The sequence below is a fragment of the Patella vulgata genome, chromosome 9, assembly GCF_932274485.2.
Source record: "Patella vulgata chromosome 9, xgPatVulg1.2, whole genome shotgun sequence".
Classification (NCBI taxonomy): Eukaryota; Metazoa; Mollusca; class Gastropoda; family Patellidae; genus Patella; species Patella vulgata.
In genome coordinates, this window is record NC_065887.2 from 30,494,873 (window position 1) to 30,520,887 (window position 26,015).

The window sequence follows — 26,015 nt, forward strand, 5'->3', positions numbered from 1 at the left end:
CGTTCCATCCGAACGACTAGACAGCTGTCCTTGTCAGGCCCTCCGTCCTGCATCACTGACAAGGGGGAACCACGCCGGAAAATCTGGATGAACTTTCTTGGCCAATGCAGGGATCGAACACCCGGCCTCCAGCCTAGCGAGCCAGCGCCTTTCCCACTAAGCCACGCGATCCCCCCCCAAAAAAATTGGTCGATGTCAGTATACATTTTTTTTTCTAAATTTGCAAAACAAGTGACCGAAGACAATTTCTCAGCAACCATTGAAGATATAGCCATCAAATTTTCAGGAAACACCCTTCCAACCATTAACTATTTATTGTAATTATTAAATTTGGGCTATATGATTTATTTCCTTTGATATACTGATATAGGATAGGGGTCTTTCTATGAGAAAATATGTCTACTTTCAGTGACTAGCACTGTTTTTGCCTTTTCCTTAAAAATTTATTTTTTCAAAATATAAGAAATAAGTCATTAATACGTTTCTGAATGTCCAAACCATGCTCAACACAAACTCTGTTTTCGTCTCAACACTTAAAGCGCAAAGTCATCGATGTTGGTGTTCATACAACTCCCCGAAGTCGCGGAACAAAAACGACACATTTTGCGGTCAGTTTTTTTTGACATTGGAAAATAGTATCAGTGGCTCCTCTAGTGAGCTTTTGCATTGCTGTTAACGTCCTCCACTCCTGGGGGGATCACGGTTGCTAAGTGGGTAAGACGTTGGCTTGCTAGCCTGGAGGTTGGGTGTTCAATCCCTGCATTGGCCGAGAAAGTTCATCCAGATTTTCCGGCATGGTTCCCCCTTATCGGTGATTCAAGACGAAGGGCCTGACAAGGACAGCTGTCTAGTCTTTCGGATTGAACAAAAAACCAAGGTCCCGTAGGTCCCGTGTATACATTGGCATGCACGTTAAAGATCCTTGACAGTTGGAATTCGGTAGGCCATGGTGCCGCTGTCCGGGCAAAATTTCCCTCATAGCACAATGTATGGCATATGCCCGTCTCCATTAGCACAGTTGGGAGCAAAACAGTAGGACGTTAAACTCCCATTTCATTTCATTTCATTTCCTCTGCTCTTCAACCTCAGACTTCGTTTCTGCACCAATTGAATAACGTTGAATTCCAACTGTCCAAGGTTGCCCTGTACGTGCACACTAATGTGTACATGAATCTCTTTTTGTTTTGGATAGTTGGAATTATTGGACTTTCTTTGCCAGGGTCTCTGCCATGCATCACAGACTTACGGCATGTAGGCTGCATTCCATGGGCACAAATTGTCGTTGCAAAAATATTTTCGTTCCTACAAATCCGGTCTAGAAGAAATTTTGTCAGTGTATAGTTCATATAGAGATATTCGTTTGTTGTAATGTTCCCCAAAAAATTCCATAGTTCTTCGGTGATATTCTTCGTTGAAATCCGGACTATTTATTGATAGTAAAATTCATAGTGCGCGAGGTCACTGGACAGAATTCAGCGTTGTTCGCCGCGTCACGTGATCGTTTTTTCCACAATTGACCAATCACGTTATTGTCTACATTCGCGTGTGTTGTTGGTAAACACAAAATGGCGTGCTTCACGAGGAACACATTGCAGTTATACATGTAGAAGCTACACTAAATGGCGACAAAGGCTCAATTAACTTGTATTGTTCACTTAGACAGTGTTAATAAGGGAAGTGCAGAACCCTTTACAAACACAAGGTGGGATAAATGTCGTGAGGTAGCTATAGACTGGTTTCATTTGGATGGAAATGACCAATCCATTGCAGCATTTTTCGATACAAATGCCAATGGATATTTTATTACGAAGGATATTATATTGTAGATACAGTCGGCAGTCGTTTTGGATTTCATCCAACGTTTTATAGATGTTTTAAGAACAAAACAGTTAAATGATGAAAGAAAGAGAGTGACTCAGTGATAAGGCAGCGTCTACATTCAGTCCAACCAAAACTAAACTGTCACGACATACATACAGACTATTAGTATTAGTATTACTGTGATGTGGTCATAATATATTTTACCAAACATTATTTAACAACTTACTATTAGTATATTAATCATTCGACAAAAATAGCAATTCACTCATAACATAATATTTTAAACACGGTTTCACCAAACCTTCAACAAGATATGACCACTTCTATTCCAACTAGTAGAAGTAATAAATAAATGTAATAAATAAAGGTGCATCTGATATATAGGCTACAGACCATAAGTCCAGAAAAATTTGTGAATGAAAGAATTGAATATAACCATCCAAGTCAACCCAGAACATTGCATGCTGTGATTCAAAGGAAAGAGGGGAATTATACTAATTAATCAAAGTTTTTGATAATCCCTAATTAAGTCTTTCACACCCCATTAATGTCCAGTCGACACGGTTCCTTTTTATTTAAATAATTTGCTTGCATGTAGTGGTCTGTAGCAGAGGAAGGAAACTGGGGGACTCGGAGAAAACTCACAAGGTTGAACAAGTGACCCTAGTCCTTGTCACGTACAAGCAGAGAATTGAAATTAAGTCATTGACGCAATGACAGACCTTATGATTTCATGTGTACATGTTAAACCATTCGCCACCCACCCTCCATATTAAATAGATGTCTTTGTAAATTATGTATGTTATAGTTATACAGTGTATTAAGTATTAAATGTCTACAGTGTTTTTAAATTTATGTATTAAAGAAATGTATATGAAAATATTATCTATTAAGAAATATTGGTATTTATATTATGCAATATTTATATTAATAAATATCATTTGATACATAATATATCAAAATTCAAATGTTCTTTTTGGCCATTATGACCCTAATGTTTTGACCGTTATATAGTTTTGACCAAAATGTTTGACCGTTATGACCAAATACTTGAGCCAGTTTGGTTTAGGGCCTTTATGTCCATAACCCCTACTACTAGGCCTACTAGGCCTAGTACTTCAACAAATTTATAAACTAAAAGTGTGTCTCATTCACCCCTACTCCTTCATTAATATCACCAAAGGAATCACATCATGGTGCAGTACTTGTTACTACTTCATCAGAGTTAAAGAAGTCAGTTTTATCAGAGAGCTGTATAATTTACAAGAAAAAATCCAAGTATGTTCGAGCGGGGGCCATACAAAAGAGGGACAATTTAGTCCAGTGCGAAATAAAAACAGCATTTTTATTATTTTATTTAAAGCACCAATAACACTTTTGCTGTTTTGATAAGTCCAGTGAAACAAATACCGGTAGCCTTATTCTAACTACTAAATGAGTTAGTGTCTTACTCTTAGTGTAAATCCTCCATTAAATTGTATTTTATTTATCTTAGGTGATCAAAAATATTTTTCAAATCAAAAGTAATTAGTTTTGGATTTGATCGACTACATGTACAGTATCTGTTATAATTGTTTAAAAAAATCAGAATATTTATTAATCAGAAGCAAGATTCCAACATTGAAAGTGTGTTTGGCACTTTTATCGATGATTACATGTAAACTATGTCGTAGGTGAGCCCCATATTGATGGGGGGGCGGGGGCATCTGGTTCATTCGCAATTGCAGACAAAACCCATTTTGAATTCATATATCTATTGTAAGCTTATACATTGTAGATGCAAAATTTTTATTTTGTCCATATGGGCTTTTCCCTGACAATTCTGAGCTAGTTCAAATTATTTAAGCATTTCTTCTTAATATTTCTGAAACTTTTTAAGTTTTCAACCTTTATTTCAAAATATGTTTTTTCATTCTTAATCTTAGCTATACACTAGCCTATCCATGATCATTATCAAGACAGCGGGCTAGACAGGTTTTAAGTATTTTGTTATGTAAAATGAATGATTTTATTAGAATTACACTTATAGAAGCAGTGACCTTGTTGCATTCTCTGTAATCTCCCTTGATATTAAGGCATTTTTCTAGTGAAATAGACCGGTCCAATATCCTTAACCAGTGTCGAAAAAACCTGACTGACTGCCACATTTTATGTCAGTGTGATCAAAATACCTTTTGTGGCTCTCATACACCACTTCTCTACACGGATGGGACGTTTTTGGGGTTCATTTGATCTCTGTTCGTCCCAACCGCGAGCGATTTGCAAGGTAAATCGTTCGCATGGCTTTGTTTACAAATGCTATGACCTGGCACTTGACCCCAGAATTTTTGACCGCAACCCCACAAGCGAGACCGCTGATTGGCCAAATTTTAAATAGATGCGCAGGATCCAACTCACATCTACGCAAATATGGCTCCGCACTATAAAGAAATAAGTCATCGATTTATAGCCTATTTCGAGCTTGAACTATTAAATTGGCAGATTTAATTGGAGAACTTTGTTGACATATTGATTGCACGATTATTGATAGTCCGATTTGTAGACCGGTTTAGCGGGAGCGAAGGTAACAAGATTTTCACCCCAAGAATACGGCCTAATGCTGAGGAACTTTCTCTGCCAATTATTGCATAGGATGTGGATAGAACCAGGGACCTGGTCTGACCCTTTTCCTTTAGATCTTAAGGCCTGTCTCTGGGCTATGTCGATGTGATGTCAATCCAAGCAGTCGCTAGAAATTGTTCCACTACTGATGTCTTCTGTCTTGCTGCAGCCACAGACAGTAGTGGACCGTCCTAACTCCACCTTTTGAGCAGGTTTTGTAGTCATTTGACTACAAAAACGTTACTGGTCCATAACTCCCTTAATTTCCAATTACACTGACCCAAAATGGTACTGTACATAGCTTCAAATATAGTAAACCAATTCCCATTGAAATAAAGGTGAAACCTTACTATATAATTATATGATTTGATTAAACCCAACTGCTATGCGAAATTTCTGTTCATTTTAAAATGGCTGCCGAACAAGAATCACATGATATCATGTCACTCGCAAATACAGAAAAACTGTTCGATAAAATAAGATTAAGACATCAGTGTTCCACTCTTCACTATTTGTAACATAATTGTTTATTTCCATGCAAACTATGATGACGTGTGTTGAAAATTTTGCAATTGAACCCTAATTTTACTTGTTCAAAGCCTCGAATAGTGTATCAATTGTAGTCATGAAAAAGAATTATCCCGTTTACAAATATTACAGCTAATAAGTCGCCTGCCTTATCTAGCATTTTCCCTTGGTCGTCCGTTTTCCTCCTAGCTGAAGACTAGCTCTTACAATATACACACAAGTGAATTATTAACCTAAAGTTGTACCAGATGTTAGTCCAAAATCACCTAGTTTGTGTCTAGTTAATGTTAAAAATGTTTTTCGCTTTCCCGAAGCAAGGGATTATACAATACAGATCATACAATTTAGAAAGAGAGAAAAGCCAATTGACAGCCAAATAATAACGTAATAATATTAAAAAAAGCCCCATCATATTATGTATATACAGGTCTATTTATGACATATGTCACATTTTTCTTGTGAATTAAAGAAGGAGAGACATGCACGTTAGCATACACTGAAGCTACACATCAATTCCAGCTCCTCAAAATATTTAAGATGAAAGGGAGATAAGTCCACTTAACCTCAATATACTACAGACCAATTTGTGTGGTTTAATAGTCGAGAGCGAGACATTAAGTAATATATTGATACTGCACGAGTTATATTGTTTTTTGACTCTTTTCTTATGACTTTTATTTCAGATACCTATTTTGTGTATCTGGTACAATTGTCAAGGTGTTTAGTACAACAGGTGGAGGGTGTATAAGAGAGTTAAAGGGGCATACACAACCTATTACAGATATTTCTCTAAATCCTAAAAATAAACTACAGGTAAGTTTATGGTCATATACTTTTCTACTCTGTAGCTTTAAAAACTTATAGGGTTTGTCTGCTCATGATCATGACCCCGCTGCTTGAGAAAGATCTGGTATAAACTATAACCTCTATCATGTTCACGAGGTATTCAGAAAAGGTGACGTAACTATAGAATGGAATGTCGCAGAAAGCTGAATATCGAAAGGTTTCATCCTCTCATACCACAATGCTTCACACCAAATTATTAAGGATTTGTCAAAAACTAGTCTCTATTGTGTTCACAAGCTTATTGTTGATGGACAGATGGGCCCACGACTATATATGCCCAAACTTGGTGTGGGCATATAAAAAGGGTGTGCAAACTATGTGAGAACATTACATGTATATTCTTTAGGGGGTGTCAAGCCTACTACAGTGGACTCAGTCACTTCTGACATCTGAATACTATGGCATTCTGTAAAATCGGTCATCATTTTCATGTCCCAATTTATTTCCTTATTACTTCAACCAAAAAAGTTTTAAGTAGTCTGTATTCTGAATATTCTAAATAACGACATCAATCAGCAGTCCCGTTAAACGATTTACGTTGAATTAACATTGGATAATCCAGCCTTCAATCAGTGGGTGTTAAACGACAATCAATTATCGGTGAGCTTAAAACATGTGTCGGTCTTTGTTGATTGACTTGATAATTTTATAATCTCTCTTAAAAGAGCACTTGGTATTTCATATGACTTTCTCACTTCAAATACAGCGATATTATTGTCCCCCGTCTTTCGAAGAAAGCAGGGGACTATTAAAATGGGTTCGTCCGTCTGTCTGTCCGTCTGTCTGTCTGTCTGTCTGTCCGTCACACTTTTTGGGACACAATAACTCTCTTCCTAATTGAGCTAGAATGTTCAAACTTGGTGTATGTGTTTATTAGGTCAATGCCTTGATGGAGTTCGAAGATGAGCATTTTCCGCTTAGGGTAAGCAGAGATAAGCAATTTGATTGGTTGATGCTTTGGGACACGATAACTCTCTTCCTAATTGGGCTATAATGTTCAAACTTGGTGTATGTGTTGATTAGGTCAATGCCTTGATGGAGTTCGAAGATGAGCATTTTCCGCTTAGGGTAAGCAGAGATAAGCAATTTGATTGGTTGATGCTTTGGGACACGATAACTTTTAATTGAGCTAGAATGTTCAAACTTGGTGTATGTGTTTATTAGGTCAATGCCTTGATGGAGTTCGAAGATGAGCATTTTCCGCTTAGGGTAAGCAGAGATAAGCAATTTGATTGGTTGATACTTTGGGGCACGATAGCTCTCTTCCTAATTGAGCTAGAATGTTCAAACTTGGTGTATGTGTTGATTAGGTCAATGCCTTGATGGAGTTCGAAGATGAGCATTTTCCGCTTAGGGTAAGCAGAGATAAGCAATTTGATTGGTTGATGCTTTGGGACACGATAACTTTAGTTCTAATTAAGTGAGATTGATGAAACTTGGTGTATAGTTTCATTACAGTAATACCTTGAATAAGTTTGATAATGAGCATTTTCTGCTCAGGGTAAGCAGAGCGATACGCAATTTGATTGGTCGAGACTTTGGAAAACAATAACTCTCCTACTTTGATTGTTAGACTATAAGTAAAGATATACTGTTTGATTGTTCAATACTTTGTAAAAGATAATTTGTGATAAATTTATATGTGTCCTCTAATTATTTTCCTATTTCGGCGGGGGACATCAGCCTCACTGTTGGCTTGTTATAAATTGCCGAGACGAAGAATCACTATCATTATAATATTGTGTTCATAATGTGTGATTGTCCTGCAAAGTGTGATCGTCCTGCAAAGCGTGCCCGTATGGATTTGACATCAGATGTCAAGCAGCAAATTATAGCAGATTTAAAGAAAGTTCCATGACCTACACAGAAGGAATGTTAACAGTTTAATAGATGGTTCCGTGTAGACAGGAATTACCCATAATTCTTTTTGCTGTCGCCATCTTATATGGCAATTCGCGGTAACTATGTATGCTGTCCTTTTGTTAGTACAGCACCATACAAAACAAATTACTTTTTGAAAGCCCCCCAAAAACCTTGTTAAAAACAGCTAAAAAAAATAAATGTATAAGAAACCATATTATAATAGGCAGACACTATCGTACTGTTGCCCCTAGCAATCTATTTTTTCATTCACTGAAACGTGTCTTATTTGTGACTCCAATCATATCTTGAGTACTAATTACAAAATAGCTAGCGATGTCGGGTACCACTTCTTACTTCAATACTCGTCGCTTCAGCTACTAACCTGTCACTCTTGATCCATATGAATATTGTGATATAAGAAACAGAAAGAAATGATTTTGCTTGGAACTCTAAATTTGAAGACATCAACAGAATGACGCATGAGTGGTTTGTACGTGTCCGAATTAGAAACCTAATAATTTTATGCAATAAAATTTTGAATGTACAGAAAGGTTTATCATGTTTTAAGTTCTGGGTATTCGAAGGTGTATTGAAATAATACTTCTGGTATTTGAGGTACAATAATACTTCCTTTATTGAGACAATTGAGTATTCCGTCATGCATTATAATCTGGCATATTGTATTGATCCTGTACGATGTCCGGAAGTAACAGTCCACTCTATACCCTCAAGCTCCTTGTCAGTCCATTCCTGGTACAACTCATGGTTATTAATATATTTTAAGATATTATCCTGTTCATCTGATGGTTGGATTAAACAATGGGATTATACAGATGGTGTTATACTTAGGGTAAGTTTTACTAAAATGATAAATATTATTCTATATATTTAATATCTGGCCTGGCAATAATTATTTTGGTTAAGGCTGTCAAAATGTACGACCTATATATTTAGCATGGTAATGCAGACGGCTGTACATGTTACGGCAGATCTTTTAGATTGGAATTAGAATCATGTTTCTTGGTAAGGGCTAATAAGATATGGTTTTCGTAATAAATAAATTTATCTAGCTAGCTTAGATATATTTTCTGATTTTCTGATCAGTGACTATATATTTAGGCTCGTTGAAATGTTGTCTTTAAAGCACAAACATCCCATATACAATAAAACGAAGTCTACCTGAAAAGCATAATGGTCCACACACACACACTTATTTTCTATTCAGAGATAAAATTTTATTGGTTGATGCTTTTGCACACGATAACTTAAGTTCTAATTAGTTTAGCACCATGGGCCTTCTGTCAGGCGTGGAGAGCGGGCCATTAATTCCGGTCGCCACATCCTACGTACGACCCATGCATCTTTTCTTACTACATATTCTAGTAGCCTTGTGATCGTCTAGAATTTGTCTCTAGCTGTCTTTGCGTCTGTTTCACGTTGTGTATTTTCTTCTTACTGTTTTCTTAAGATGTTTGTCTTCTCAGTAGTTATAACAATGCAACAGTTCGTTTTTACATTTGATATAGCATAGCTGTATACATAGATACAAGCATAGTACAGATTACAATACTAACTAAAGTCATTCTGAAACTTTAGCCAGCCAGACTCGATTTGGGCAAGTCTGCTGAATAGAAACTTCTACATCTTTTCCCTTCTAGAATCAAGCTGCTGTCTAACGAATTCTCACAGATATGATATAGTTTTGTAGCTTTTGGCTTTGGATCTTCAATTATCTAATTGGTAAAATATTATGTAAATAATTACAGAGATTGGTCAAATAAGCCAAATGATGCAATCATAAATTTCTGTCACATGTTTTTCGACACAATCTATCCTTGCACTTAGAACCCCTTTCCTGTTTAATCTCATGCTATTTCACAAACAATTAATTTGCGTTTTAAATAAACTCATACCATAGCTAATATACTGACAATAGAGAATAATTTGTAAAAGATAAAAAATGTTGTTTAACCCATCTTATTTCTCTATTCCTTGTCTATAAATTTAAAAACAATGTCGGAACGATGATAGTGCTACATTAGTGAGAGTGATGAAATTTGGTGTATAGTTTCATTACATCAATACATTGACCATGTTCGATAATGAACATTTTCTCCTCAGGGTAAGCAGAGTGATAAGCAATTTGATTGGTCAAGACTTTGGAAAACAATAACTCTCCATCAAATTGAGGTAGATTGTTCAAACTTGATGTAGACTTTCTTTAGGTGAATGCCTTGATGGAGTTCAAAGATGAGCATTTTCTGCTTAGGGCAAGCAGAGATGAGCAATTTAATTGGTTGATGCTTTGGTAAACAATAACTTTAGTTCTAATTCTAATTAAGTGAGAGTGATGGAACTTGGTGTATAGTTTCATTACCTCAATATCTTGACCAAGTTCTATAATAAGCATTTTCTGCATAGGCTAAGTAGCGATAAGCAATTTGATTGGTCAAAACATTGGAACATAACAACTCTGCTTTTAATTAAGGTAGAATGTTTAAACTTGATGTAGATGTTCATTAGGTGAATGTCTTGACTGAGTTTAATGATTAACATTTCCTACTAAAGCTAAGCAGAGCTACCTAATTTCATTGGTTGATGCTTTGGGGCAAGATAACTTTGATTCTAACTGATGGAGAGTGATGAAACTTAGTGTATTATAGTTTCACTACCAGGTGCTTCAAAACCGTGACTGAGTTTGATTGTGAACATTTTATGCTTAGACTAAGTATAGAAAATCAGTTTGATTGCTCAATACTTTTGAAAAAGATTAATATGCAATTAATAATTATCTGTCACCTGTTTATCTGTCATCTGTCCGTCAACATTTTGTTTGTGGACACTCTACAGGTAACAATTTTAATCCGATTTTGACGAAACTTAAAATATAGGTCTATCTCCCAAAGATCTCGGTTCCTTTCGATATTGGCATGTATCGGGCCATAACTTCATCGATTATGTCTCCTGATTGTACGAAAATTCACGTTTTTAGCTTGTGGACATGCTAGAGGTCACAATTTTCACCCGATTTTGATGAAACTTGAAATGCATGTTTATAACCCAAAGTTCTTGGTTTCTTTCGATATTCACGCATATCGGATCGTAACTTTCTGAATTATGGTTCCCGATTGTATGAAAAAACGCTTATTTAGCTTGTGGTCCTTTTAGAGGTCACAATTATTAGTCGATTTAAAAACCGTTTGAATATATCACCGTTACACCATAATGTTGGTCGAGTTTGAATTTCGTGAAAATCGGACCGAAACTGCCAGACAAAATTGCCGCCCCTCGTATGCAAATAGTGTAAACATCTGGTATATCAAGGTTGTGGACCCTCTAGAGGTCACAATTGTGATCCATAATACATGTTTTTAGCCCAAAAATCTTGGTTCCTTTCGTTATTCGCGCATATCGGATCATAACTTCCTGAATTATGGCCGCTGATTGTACGAAAAATCACGATTTGAGATAATAAAAATTTAACTGGCTTTTATTGATTGATTGATTGATCTGTTTTTTTGGCTTTTTTTTAGAAATTTAATCTTGAAACGCCTCTCTATGGTATAATATGTTTTCCACACACTTCCAAATTAGAAGTTGCTGTTATACAGAAAAAAGTTAAAAAAAAAGGTAAGAAATTTGTCCACTTCCTGTATTTATGGTGTCTGCATTTTGCTGAAAGATAATGGCATAAACTCTTCCTCAATCAGAATAAAATTTGACCTTGCTTTTGTTTGGTTTCTTGTCATTTCTGTTGTTGACCTATAAACTACAGTAAGGTTCAAGGCGATGTATATGAAATTGCCCTTTGTTCTGGTTGTAATTGATAAGGACTAGAAATGGTCTGGTATTTAAATTTGTTGCCATCATGATCTAGTCATGTTGCTCACCGGATGTCATAATCCAAGTAAACTGAATAGTCGGCTGGTAAGAGTATCCTTCATGTAGATCTCTATACACAGTGTTTAAGGTCATGAGACGAAGAAGCTTATTGATTTTCAATGATTTCAATAATTACTGCCAGAGTTATGACCCGAAACTCTCAAGAAGAAATGCCTGAAAGCCCATTGAGAGTTGTATCAAACACTGACTGGGGAACAGACCGTAAGGTGGTGCTCAGATTATATCAAGCATTAATAAGATCAAATCTCAATTATGAATTTTCAACAATTTCCGATAGTTACTGCCAGAGTTATGGCCTTTGATCACTTTGAAAAATCTTGTGGATCCTTTGGAGACCATAGTTACATGTATCATCTGATTGATTTTATATTTAAACACCGTGTTTACGCCTATATATAATCATTTCATTGATACACAGAGTTTAAGGTCTTGAGACTAACAAATGTTTTGACTTTCAATGATTTTTGATAACTTGAACAGCTAAATCCATGATATTAAATGTTTTGTATACTAAACGTTAGCATGGGCCAAACAAATTCTTATGATTTTCTGATAATTACTTGATGAGTTTTTACTCTTAATCAGATTTTAGTATATTGTAAGTAATAGTTATTAGCACACTTTCCGAGGTGTATCGGTGAATATCCGGACAGTTAAGGTCGAGGGGCCCAGCCGAAGCGGCCCCCGACTAAAACTGTCCTGATATTCACCGATACACAGAGGAAAGGTGCTAATAAGTTACTTACATCACATTTCTATCGAGTATTGTGAAGCAAAATGTGAAAAATAGTTTTTATTATAGAGTCGTTTCAACCGAAAAGTGACAAATACTTTCTGCTCTTTCATTTATCCCTTTCTGAGCCTCACGTTACATTTCATGGTAGAATGATTTCGCAGTGGAGACGACCTGAGTAGTATTTACACGTGCGTCTTGCTATGATACTCTGAGCGTAAAACAATCACGTGTTTGTTTAGACCACATCGTCAAAACAACTTGTCTATGGTGTAGAGGACTGCGATATTATTAAATGTAGTGTAAAGGAAATGCGAAAGGTGGGTCATTCCTGGTGAAAGTATGCATCGGCGGATGGTTCTTCCGTTGAAATTTATTTGTAATAAAGTTTATGACTTTCTAGGCGTTTTTTTTTCATCCTGCTTATTTTCAATGCCTGTGAAGTGTCCAGCAAGAGAACTGCGCCTTCTATCATCACAATTAATTAAAATAATTATTCAATATTCTAATTTATATATTTTGCATATTATTATAAATCAAACCAAATTATGAAATAGATGCCAATTGATATGTATAATAATTGATTTTTGTAATATGTTGTTATGTTAATTTAATGTCATTGTATATGTTTTTGAACTGCCATGTAGTTCCCCCCGGTTTGTTTTGTTACTATGATTATGACTAGTTGTTTCATGTACATTATCCTTGTGCATTGCATAGAGCCATCGTTTCAAATTGCGATCTGGGTCAGACTAAACGTCCGCTACTTATTGCTTGATAGGTATCTAAAACAGTATAAAGGTATCCGTGTATCAGATATGAACAGTACTCTTTCTGTATATTTCTGATACATGGATACTTTTAAGCATGCATTGAAAATAAACAGGAAGTTTTATCAAAGGTTGCCAGTGGCAACGAGTAGAAGTGTGATGTAAATGTTTCATTACTGACAAAAGAAGGAAAGACATAAAGCTCGCTTTGTATTTCCTTTGAACATCTACAGAAGTATGGGCGAGAATCAATGACTGTGATATGAATTTAACTTCATTCGATAATCTCAAAAAAACTATATTTTTGTAGAACACAAATCATACTGGGATGACTAAGTGTCCTGTATCAAAGTGTTATCACTCAGACCGATCAGGAGATTGTGATTCACCAGAACTATATGTTTATTGACATCAGAAGCATTACTGCTGGAGATCAAGTGTAGTAATTTTCTACACCTGATCATTACCATGAGATAACTTTATAGTTAGGCAAAATTAGACCAAACCAATGGAATTATTAGTTCTTCAGGATCTGAATATAAAGCCGCACATGAACGATGCTTATTTTTATACGTATCATGCCGTCGCCCCTGTCCGTGTGTGTTTTTGGGTCGCCTACAGGGTGCAATTCTTAATGGGTTGTCTTGAAACTTTGCACACTTATTCCTTATACCCTAATAAGGATGATCCCTATTGTTTTTGGTGGATGCCCGACCCCCAAGGACAGGGCCATGCTCATTTCTTGTATTTGTTTGTATATTGTCTACAGGCCGCATTTCTTAAGTATCATCTTGAAACTTTGCATACTTATTCTTTATACCCTAAAGAACACCCCTATTTTTTGTGGTGGATGTCCAATCCCCAAGGGCAGGGCCACGCCCATTTCTTGTATTTGTTTGTTTATCGACTACAGGCCGCATTTCTTAACGTATCATCTTGAAACTTTGCATACTTATTCTTTATACCCTAAGGAACACCCCTATTGTTTGTGGTGCATGCCCAATCGCCAGGGGCAGAGCCATGCCCATTTCCTTTTTATGTGTCTGTGTCGCCTACAGGCCACAATTCTTAAATCGTCTTGAAAAATGTTCATACTCATTCCTTATACCCTAAGGATGATCTCTATTGTTTTTCGTGCATGCCTGAGCTCTAGGGGCAGAACCACACCCATTTCTTGTATTTGTTTGTCATCTACTGGCTGAATTTCTTAAGTTATCATCTTGACATTTTGCATTCTTATTCCTTATACCCTAAGGAACATCCCTATTGTTTGTAGTGCATGCCAATCTCCCAGGGGCAGATCCATGCCCATTTTCTTTTTGTGTGTATATGTGTTGCCTACAGGCCACGATTCCTAATGGATCGTCTTGGAACTTGGCATATGTATTCCTTATAGCCTAAGGACGACAACTGCATGTCCCAACCCCCAGGGGCAGAGCCACACCCAATTTTTGTGTTTATCGTATACAGACTGGAATTCTAAATGGAACATCTTAGAACTTGGCATATTTATTACTTATACTATAAGGATAACAACTATTTATTTTGGTGCATGTCCAGACCCCCAGGGGTGTGTTACCTCACCCACTTTTTTGTTAATTTTTATCTGTAAATACTCTGCAGGTTGCAATAATTAACAAATTTTGTTCAAATTCAGCATATCAATCATTTCAATAACAGGGTGGTACCTATTTATATTGTTTAATATCCAAGCCCAAGGGGCAGAGCTGCGGCCAATTTTTGTATTTATCATCTACAGGCTGCAATTCTGAATGGATTATCTACAAACTTTGCATATTTATTCATTATACCATAAAGACAGCAACTATTTATTTTGGAGCATGACAACTTAGCCTTCTTTGCCTCTTGTCATATTACAGTCATTGCAGCCATTTTATATTTCATTCTCTACATTTTAAAAAGTACCATATCATTCAAAGCAGGAATGTGGATGTATATTGCAGCGTTAGCGATGTTCTTGTTGGATTTAAAATTTTATTTTCACCAAATAACTAAAATTGCTTTGGTGTGGCCTTATTTGATAAGTTGTTTGACTGGTTGGCACCCTGCACACATTACATACCAGGCAATGAATATACACTCACCAGAACAATAACTCATAAATTTGATGAGCAAGCATTTACAAGGTTTCAGTTAGAGGGGTAATAACTTGGGGGAAAAATTGTTGTGCAATTCTGAATTTTAAAAGGGGTTCCACTTTAGGATGGTGCAGCAAAGTAGGACATTAGACCACATTTCATGTAATTTCATGTAATTTGGCTAGTCATGTAAAGACTAGCCAAAAGACACTAGCAAGTTTGAAAAGAAAATCTGAGGGATTTGGTGACCGTGGCAATAACTCCATGTAAAATTAATTAGCAACTGCCAACTTTAATAATGTTTCTCCATATAACTAGCTGATAGCCAAACAAGAAATGTGAAGAAATATGACTGACAAACAGAAGTAGTGTTGTATTTACTACAGCTACATGTGTCGGCAAAGCATTCTATAAAATGTTTGAAATATTACCTATTTGAAATAATGTCTGACCCACCTTCAGGTAAACAAAATGACAAAAATTTGCTATGGGTACATAGTGTTTAATTGTCCCCCGCCTTTCGAAGAAAGCAGGGGACTATTAAAATGGGTTCGTCCGTCTGTCTGTCCGTCGGTCTGTCCGTCACACTTTTTGGGACACAATAACTCTCTTCCTAATTGAGCTAGAATGTTCAAACTTGGTGTATGTGTTTATTAGGTCAATGCCTTGATGGAGTTCGAAGATGAGCATTTTCCGCTTAGGGTAAGCAGAGATAAGCAATTTGATTGGTTGATGCTTTGGGACACGATAACTCTCTTCCTAATTGGGCTAGAATGTTCAAACTTGGTGTATGTGTTGATTAGGTCAATGCCTTGATGGAGTTCGAAGATGAGCATTTTCCGCTTAGGGTAAGCAGAGATAAGCAATTTGATTGGTTGATGCTTTGGGACACGATAACTTTTAATTGAGCTAGAATGTTCAAACTTGGTGTATGTGTTTATTAGGTCAATGCCTTGATGGAGTTCGAAGATGAGCATTTTCCGCTTAGGGTAAGCAGAGATAAGCAATTTGATTGGTTGATACTTTGGGGCACGATAACTCTCTTCCTAATTGAGCTAGAATGTTCAAACTTGGTGTATGTGTTGATTAGGTCAATGCCTTGATGGAGTTCGAAGATGAGCATTTTCCGCTTAGGGTAAGCAGAGATAAGCAATTTGATTGGTTGATGCTTTGGGACACGATAACTTTAGTTCTAATTAAGTGAGATTGATGAAACTTGGTGTATAGATTTATTATATGAATACCTTAACTAAGTTCGATAATGAACATTTTTTGCTGAGGGTAAGCAGAGATAAGCAATTTGATTGGTTGATGCTTTGGGACACGATAACTCTCTTCCTAATTGGGCTAGAATGTTCAAACTTGGTGTATGTGTTGATTAGGTCAATGCCTTGATGGAGTTCGAAGATGAGCATTTTCCGCTTAGGGTAAGCAGAGATAAGCAATTTGATTGGTTGATGCTTTGGGACACGATAACTTTTAATTGAGCTAGAATGTTCAAACTTGGTGTATGTGTTTATTAGGTCAATGCCTTGATGGAGTTCGAAGATGAGCATTTTCCGCTTAGGGTAAGCAGAGATAAGCAATTTGATTGGTTGATACTTTGGGGCACGATAACTCTCTTCCTAATTGAGCTAGAATGTTCAAACTTGGTGTATGTGTTGATTAGGTCAATGCCTTGATGGAGTTCGAAGATGAGCATTTTCCGCTTAGGGTAAGCAGAGATAAGCAATTTGATTGGTTGATGCTTTGGGACACGATAACTTTAGTTCTAATTAAGTGAGATTGATGAAACTTGGTGTATAGATTTATTATATGAATACCTTAACTAAGTTCGATAATGAACATTTTTTGCTGAGGGTAAGCAGAGTGATAAGCAATTTGATTGGTAGAAACTTTGGAACACAATAACTCTCCTTCTAATTGAGGTAGAATGTTCAAACTTGGCATAGGTGTCTATTAGGTGAATGTTTAAACTTGATGTATATGTAGATGTTCATTAGGTGAATGTCTTGACTGAGTTCAATAATTAACATTTCGAGCTGAAGCTAAGCAGAGCTAATCGATTTCATTTGTCGATGGTTTGGGACAAGATAATCTTGATTCTATCTGATAGAGAGTGATGAAACTTAGTGAAAAAAATAAATGTGCGATTAATTAATATGTGTCATCTATTTATTTTGCAATTTCGGCGGGGGGCATCAGCCTCACTGTTGGCTTGTTAAATTTAGATTGTACCTTCTTTGTCATTTTTATGTCATTCGATATGGTCTAACAACATGAAACGGTTGACCGGACTGAACCTGTTATTTTAAACATCCTCTTTATTTGGCAATCAATGTTTTAATTAATGATGTAGCTCAAATCATGGGAACTACGGTGGCTTAGTGAGTGGGATGTTGACTCACTAACCTGGAGGTCCTGTGTTGGCCAAGAAAGTTCATAGGTTTTCCAGCGATCCGGCGAGGTTCGCCCTTGTCAGTGGTGTAGAATGCAGGGCCTGACAAGGAACAACGTATGATCGGAATTCCAAATAAAAGTAGGCCATAGCGCTGCTGTCCAGACAAAATTTCCACTTTTAGCACACTGAATGGCTTATGTCCATCCTCATAAGCCCAGTAGGAGCAGAACAGTAGGATGTTAAACCCCATTTCATTTCATTTCAGCCCAAATTATATAATATAGGGAACAGATAATTGGTCAAGAAATACTTAGATCTTAGATATATGTTATATTCAAGCTGGAATGAAATAAAATCTAAATCTGATTTAATTAGTTGGGACCAGTCATCTCATGGATGAGAACCACGTAAAAGGCAAACACAAATCAAAATGTCTGATACAGTGAGTTCGCATTAATTTCAATATTTGAAGATGTGGGGATGCATAAAGTTATTTTTTAGTATATGTGTACCAAAGTAAAATCAGATTTAAACCTCTGCATATTCTCTATAAGTTATGTATTGTGGCATCTTATTAAAACACTGATCCTATTTCGTTTTGTTTTTTTATAGTTTGAAATTTCGTTTTGTCTTTACTACACTAGGATCTGGAAGAATTGTTATATGTGCCGAGTTTTGGTGGATGTGATTGGTTAATCAAATGTCTAACATCATAGGGTCAAAAGCCGATGTATTACCCCTGGCATGACTTACCACTACAAGTGGTCAGATCTCCTTGTAATGGAGGCCATCGAAAGTATAAAAAAATGAAACGAAAATATAGATCTGTATTTTAATCAGATTGGTATTGTGGGATACCCAAATATATTTAAAGAGCCATAACAACTAATGATGTCATATTCAAAGTAACTTTAGACTCACTCATAGAAAGTCTATAGATTGACATGTGTATGTAACTATAGACAAATGAAGTCTCGATGAAAGATCTACGGAGAATGTTAACAAATATACTACAAAATTTATGTGAACTACCTAAGTGCAGGAGAACCGTGTTAGAAACAAAACTGACAAGACAAACTATATTGACACTGCAAAAAATAAACAACATATATCAAATCAAGAGAAAGAACGTGGGGTGGGGGTGGGGGTGTCAGTCATAAGCGTCTACTGGGCTGTACAAATAACAGTGGTATCGGGTGTTCTAGAAAAGAGTATACTGCATAACACCAGTCTCAGGATATGGCTTAATACCTATGGTGTTATATATAACTGGAGCAATCAGAAACAACAAAAATTTGTTAGCTACATGCATATGAACCAATCAAATGTAAATAAAAATGTAAAATCAGTTGTGTAAACATATATTATGGAAGAGCCTGTTGCAGGTCTTTCTTCAGGCTGAAATGTATATAAACTATTAATTAGACATTTATTAACAGAACAAGACCATAATCAACTCTCGATGGCATCGGATACCTGAGATTTTAACTAGATTAGAACGGTTAGCCACATAAAAATTTAATTTAAAAATGGGAAAGCGAGGCTAAGTCTCGAATATACTAGTGCCCTTGTTACCGGCAATACTATATACCGGAAAACACAGGAAAACACCGGAAAACAACCGGAAAACAACCAGAAAACACCATTTTATACTGAATACCGGAAAACACCGGAAAAACACTAAATACCGGAAAACATCCTAAATATCGGAAAACACCCTAAATAGGTAACCCGGAGCCTGGTCCTCTGTGTGCTGTTTTGGACCAAGTGAGCGCCGATGAAGGAAGGTCAAGGTCATGTTCGTTTTACAAATAGCCCCCCCCCCCCAAAAAAAAATAAAAAAATAAATCTGTTTTTTTTTTCTCCCAAATTTTTTTGACAAAAATTTTTTCTGTCCCCCCCAAAAAATAGAATTTTTCCGAAAAATTGGTTTTACAAAAAAAACATTCCGTAGGAAATAATTTTACAGAGAAAAATACTGGAAACAAAATTTGAATTTTTTGAGAGAGAAATTTGGGAGAAGAAATTCTTAAAAAAAATCTGAAAAGAAATTTTTCTTTGACCGTAGGCGATCGCTCGCTTGTATGTTAATGAATTTATTTCATCAGCGCTCACCTGGTCCAAAACCACACACGAGGACCAAACTCCGCATTACTAAATACCTACCGGAAAACTTAGAAGAGTAAACTGTGCCCGAGATTTTTTTTAGAGAGCGCGCCGCAACGTGCCGCTCCAGGAGGGATCATCGTCAGGGTGGGACGGGGGGTGGAATTGTCCAGTCACGTGACGAACATAGATCTTCCATTCCTCAACCCATATTATTTCCACAGTCATTGTCATTAATCACAAATTACGGGATGATATACGAAAATGCAGGTTTACTTTGAAATGGTGCAAATGATACTTTTCCATCTACAATCTTCAGATCAAAGGATGAAAGTTCTTACACAGTGTAGCATAATTTGTGCAACAGAAGACATCTCGAATATCGATTGTCGGAAAAAACATTTTCTCAGGGACATTTTTTTCCGATTACGCATTCGGTGTAAGTCTTCAGCCACCAGGAAGTGGTTAATATAGTAATGTTTTATTACGATAGTAGTACATAAAACAAATTGGTTGCCTGAGGTTCTCGGGGGGAAAGTAGCCTCATCGGCTAGAGTCCTCTATTTCACAAACAAAAACAACAATTGCTTCCTTGAAAATTTATGGATCAACCCTTTTCACAGACGTCCAGCTTACCACTTCCCGTCAATGCAGTAAGATAGAATATGTAGTTTCCTCATGGACAATTGGGCAAAAGTTGGGGTTTTCTCAAGGAAAACTGGTCAACGAGTTGGGGAATAAAGCTCAAAAAGTAATCCAGAAAAAAAATCATGTGTGTGGGCCTCAGATTATGATGGAATATGTTGAATATTATTATGGTTCAAGTGATTATATTTGACCCTGGAATGAAAGTAAGCTCAGAAACAAGTAGATTTTTAGCCCTTCCAACGAGATGGATAGCTCTTGGAAAGGATAGACACTTTTCAGATTACAGCCTGTCCGAGAATTGCGTGGCATCCATTTCGTTTGGTGATTAGGACACATAGCGGTTAAACCTGGAACTTCAACTCGAACTATTCAGAGATTTATTAACTCGCTTTTGATGATACTTGCTGTTTTATGATGCGATTTTTTGTTACCTAGGGAGGAGTTGGCCTAATCGTGCCTTCCACTGATTCGTACCACCCTGATGCCAGCGTTACTGGTAAGAATCAGGAGACTGGCGCAACCGGCATATAACGGGGCCCTCAGAGGGCTGTGTTTAATCTACTGAAATACTGAAACACTGAAATCTACTAAAATTTACTGAAAACTAAAATTAAAATACAAAATAAAATATGGTCAATGATGGAGGTAGACTGATTGCGTCTTTTAAAACATTCAAAACATAATAGGCATCAACAAAATTTTGGAAATTTTTTTATTTTTTTTTTGGGGGGGGGGGCGGCTATTTGTAAAACGAACATTGTAATGACCTTGACCTTCCTCCATCGGCGCTCACTTGGTCAAAAACCGCACACAGAGGACCAGGCTCCGGGTTACCTATTTAGGGTGTTTTCCGGTATTTAGGATGTTTTCCGGTATTCAGTATTAAATGGTGTTTTCCGGTGTTTTCCGGGTGTTTTCCGGTGTTTTCCTGTGTTTTCCGGTATATAGTATGGCCCCCTTGTTACCACAATTCACGCATCTTGTCAAAACTACTAACAATGATAACTTGGCTCAGAAAGAACTAATTTGAATGAAATTTTCAATATATTCATTTTACATTATCTATATTATAGCAATAATGGCCAGCTCTTTATCTAAATCTTACATAATGTATCTTTAAGTTATACATTTACACAATTAAGTACTTCTTCATCTGTTAACATGGGCAATATCTTAAGACTGTCCATAATACCTTCCTCTACCGATATTGTTGATCTGTAGCCTAAATTTTGTATTTTCTCATAACTAACTTCATAGTCTCTTTTATCTTTGTCTTCCCCTGTTGTGTTTGTTGTTATTTTACAAGATGGGACTTTAGACTGGATTATCTGGGCCACTTGAGCTTTTGTATAGTTCATTGTTTCATCCCCTACATTATACGCTTTACCTTTCATCACTTTATAGTTTTCCAATGCAAAAATAAATGCTCTGGCTGCATCTTTCACATGTAAGAATGTGCGGCGGAAATGACCTTCGTACAAATCAAAACTTTTATTTGTTAGGGCCTTGTAGGTTAGGTCGTTTACCAATAAATCGAGACGAAGACGTGGTGCGACACCAAACACAGTTGCCAATCTCAATGCAACGCCTCCAGCTTCCAGAACTAATTTTTCGCCCCCAGCTTTACTACTGCCATACAATGAGATAGGACTTATTGGTGTATTTTCTGTACATACACCTTCCACTGCTCCGTAACAAGATCCAGTACTAGCATAGATCAGTTTTTGATGAGGTTCCAGTAGTCGAGTGATATTACCCGTACCATTGATATTTATTTCCACGGCTTTATCAGGATTTTCATCACAGGCCGGATAACCGACAATGGCTGCTAAATGGATGATAGCCATTTTACCCTTTACCACTGGTTTCAGTTCTTCCAGATTGCTTATGTCTCCTTTAATAATCTTTAGTTTAGGATGGGAAGAGATGAATAACAATGGTTTAATTCCCCACAGAAATTTGTCGTAGACTGTAACTTCATAACCAGCAGATAACAGCATAGGAACAATGGTAGTTCCGATATATCCTGCTCCTCCTGTTACTAAAACATGACCATTGTCTTCTTTTCCATTAGGTTGATGATTTACATTAATATTATTATCTTCCATTTCAATAGACAGTAGTGGGTATTGTAACAACTTCAACCTGTAATCATATAAAATACAAAATTAACCAGCTATATGGACAGTAAATATGTGTTATGATAAAGTAAGAACAAATATAAAATGAAGCGAATAATAGAAGTAAAGAGCTATATCTGCACGGATGAGCAATTTAGTATAATGTTTGCACAGTTTTTAACCTTTTGTTGACTTACTTTAAAAAGTATCATGTATTTTTCTTTTATTTCACTATTACATGTAAATATTTAAACCATTTTGTATTAAAATAATGTGATTAAATTGACTGTCTTAAAAGTACATGTATGTGTATATAAATTTCCATATACAGAATTACAATTTTAAATGATATATCTGGCTTTAAGGTATGGAAATGTGATCGTATATTACCGTTGCCCCCATCCGTACGTACATCCGACGCACGTACGTCCGTCCGTTGGCCACAATTTCTTGTGAACACTCTACAAACTACATTTATCAGCTGATTGTTTTGAAACTGATATATATTATGTGGTTTACATTAGTGAGATGAAGAAGAATATTTAATTTCAATAATTTCTGTTCATTACGTCTAGAGTTATGGCCCTCTTTTCACTTTGTTGAACATTGTGAATGCTATTTTGCAAAAAGTTATCATCCGATCTTTGTGAAATTGATATGCATTATTTAAATTAGTGAAACGAAGAAGTCTATTGAATTTCAGCAATTTCTGTTTATTATGTCTAGAGTTATGGCCCTTGTTTCACTTTATTGATCCTTGTGAACGCCCTAACGCCAAAAGTTATCATCCGATCTTTCTGCATTATTTAAAGTAGTGAAATAAAGAAGCTTATTGAATTTCAGTAATTTCTGTTTATTACGTCTAGAGTTATGGCCCTTGTTTCACTTTATTTAACTTCGTGAATGCTCTAACATCAAAAGTTATCTACGGAACTGTATGAAATTTACATGCGTCATTTAAATTAGTAAAGAATCCTATTAAATTTCAGAAATTTCCGTTTATTACTTCTAGAGTTATTTGTCGTACGCAAATAGTGTAAAAATATAGTATATCAAGGTTATGGACCCACTGGAAATACATGTTTATAACCCAAAGATCTTGGTTCCTTTCGATATTTGCACACAATTTAGATTTAATTTTGATGAAACATGAAATATATCTTTATACCTCAAAGATTTATTTCACTATTACATGTAATTATTTGAACCATTTTGTATTAAAATAATGTGATTAAATTGACTGTCTTAAAAGTACATGTATGTGTATATAAATTTCCATATACAGAATTACAATTTTAAATGATATATCTGGCTTTAAGGTATTTGATTAAAAATATCACAGAAAGGTAAATTAATATTAAAAATATCTCAGTGGTATCAACCATGAAATCTTTTTTTTTTTACAGACTAAATTAATAAGAAATTTAAAGATACATTATGTGAGATTAGATAAAGAGCTGGCAGTTCTCACTATAACTAGATAATGTAAAGGGAATTTGCTGAAAATTTCAGTCAAATTGATTCACTCTGAACCAAGATTTTAGCGATTGAATTTTTGGCCTAGCCTCGATCATCATTACTAAAGTCGGTACGATAAAAAACATAGTCTCAATTATCCATTTCATCATTAAATTATGAATGGAAGTCGGAACAACAAATCCAAACCTAATCCAATAAACATCACATTGAGAGTTGATTATGATCTGGATAAGTTAATTAATGATTTAGATAACATTTCAGGCCTAAAGAAAGACCTGCAATAGGCAGATTTAGCTCTTGTATAATGTATGTATAAGTCTTTCACTTTTTCTTAGTCCACTCACCCTCAAGTTTATCAATATATACATCAAGCGCTCCCTAACGCGGAGTGATCAGACAATCTTCGCATGCAACCTTTGACTCGAGCAGACATCCTAATCATTGGGTTGCCAATTAGGGAAACCCTCGCATCTTTGTCCTGTATGCGCTCCATGGGTGTTTTTCAGGGAATCCAGTACTTTTCTAGTAAGATTGGATGTTTCTACTTTCTATATATACCAAAATTGCCATACTTTTATTGGAAATAACCACCAGATAAATACTTTTCTGGGAAAGTATCTTTCAAGAGGATAAAAAGGCGTGACTACATGTATTCATTTTATTTCTGCGAATCAGTGAGGTTTTACAATAGAAATAGATGTTAATACAACCGTCTTAATGCTAGGTTTCCACTACACGGGGGTCGTACACGGTAATCTCCACTTCTCCTCTCGTCTACGAACAACACTGCCGTCTGTAACCCGAAATTTTTTCAGGCATTTCAGGTACTATCCCCTAACATTCATCGAGCCCATACACCAAGACAATAAATTAATATTATATTATATTTTATTCCAAATAAGCTCACCTAATTAATAAACATCAAAGCACAGGTCTTCTAGAGAATATTATTTCATTACCAATCGGTGAGGACTTCAAGTTGTTTGTGGGTGGGAAATAAACTGCTAATGCCTCTTAAACTGCAGAGTTGTTATAAAAAACGTCAACTTTTCAAGGATATATTTGCTAAACACTCCCTAACCTCTTATTATTTGGTGTTATGGTAACCAAACAGATTTATTTAAACATGTTGATGTATAGAACCTGTTAATACATTGAAAACAACAAAAGGAGTCATCCTCCTTGTATAAATACTATTTAAAATAGTAACATATTGTCTTCTAATCAGGAGGTTGCTAATTATAATTATCTTGCTAACTTCTAATAGCCTGATGAATTGTGTCACATTATTTGTCACTGATCATGACTATTACAATAGCCAGTCTACTTATTACTCACCAAGCTTAAAACAAATGACCTCCTTTATGATTCATTTTCTAGTGACATAGATAAGTTTGGAAAATTTTGTTTTATAGTTAATTTGGTCATATAGGTATGTCTGTAACCCCTGTCTGCAAGGTCAGTCTGTCTGTCGTCCACAATTTGCTAAGTTCTGGATGTTCTAGAGGCAAAAGTTATCATCTGATTGACTGGAAATTGAACAGATATTGACAGGATTAGAGACGGAAATAATTCTTAATTTAAATTATAATTTTTTCAATTTTCAAAGTTGTTAAACTTTATATATCTTTCTTTTGTGGCCACGAAGATGAAAGATATGCCGTTTTCGCCATAGTCTGTGATTTTAAATTTATACACAGGGTCTTTTATATTCATGAGATGGATTGGGTGGTCGAGTGGTCCAACAAGTGTGCTTTAGAACATAAGGTCTGTCCTTGAGTCAAGTGACAAGGAGTAGGGCTATGCAAGAATAAAGTTATATTATATGTTTACTGAAAAGGGATGAACATCTAAAGTTATAATTACCCATACATGTTTTGTATAATAAATATAATGGGAACATCGTTTACTGTCTTCAACCATGTCCACATGCAATTTTTATTCGCCCACATGGAAATGTGATCGTATATTACCGTTGCCCCCATCTGTACGTACATCCGACGCACGTACGTCCGTCTGTCGGCCACAATTTCTTGTGAACACTCTACAAACTACATTTATCAGCTGATTGTTTTGAAACTGATATATATTATGTGG

The 26,015-nt window shown here is 36.0% G+C and overlaps 2 protein-coding genes across 2 annotated transcripts in view; one reads left to right on the forward strand and one right to left on the reverse strand.

Annotated features, from left to right (window-relative positions):
* Window positions 1–26,015, forward strand: part of LOC126832647 (WD repeat-containing protein 75) — a 42,787-nt gene that overhangs the window by 596 nt on the left and 16,176 nt on the right. Inside the window, exons 2-4 of the mRNA XM_050563504.1 lie at window positions 5,634–5,763; window positions 8,444–8,509; window positions 11,193–11,289. Coding sequence (XP_050419461.1) covers window positions 5,634–5,763; window positions 8,444–8,509; window positions 11,193–11,289 — 293 coding nt within the window. The remainder of the gene's footprint in view (window positions 1–5,633; window positions 5,764–8,443; window positions 8,510–11,192; window positions 11,290–26,015) is intronic.
* LOC126832653 (GDP-D-glycero-alpha-D-manno-heptose dehydrogenase) lies at window positions 18,384–25,097 on the reverse strand. Its single transcript, XM_050563515.2, has 2 exons — window positions 24,826–25,097; window positions 18,384–22,464 (listed from the first exon to the last, which is right to left on the reverse strand). The coding sequence occupies exon 2, from the start codon at window positions 22,425–22,427 to the stop codon at window positions 21,441–21,443; it is 987 nt and encodes a 328-aa protein (XP_050419472.1). The 5' UTR covers window positions 22,428–22,464; window positions 24,826–25,097; the 3' UTR covers window positions 18,384–21,440.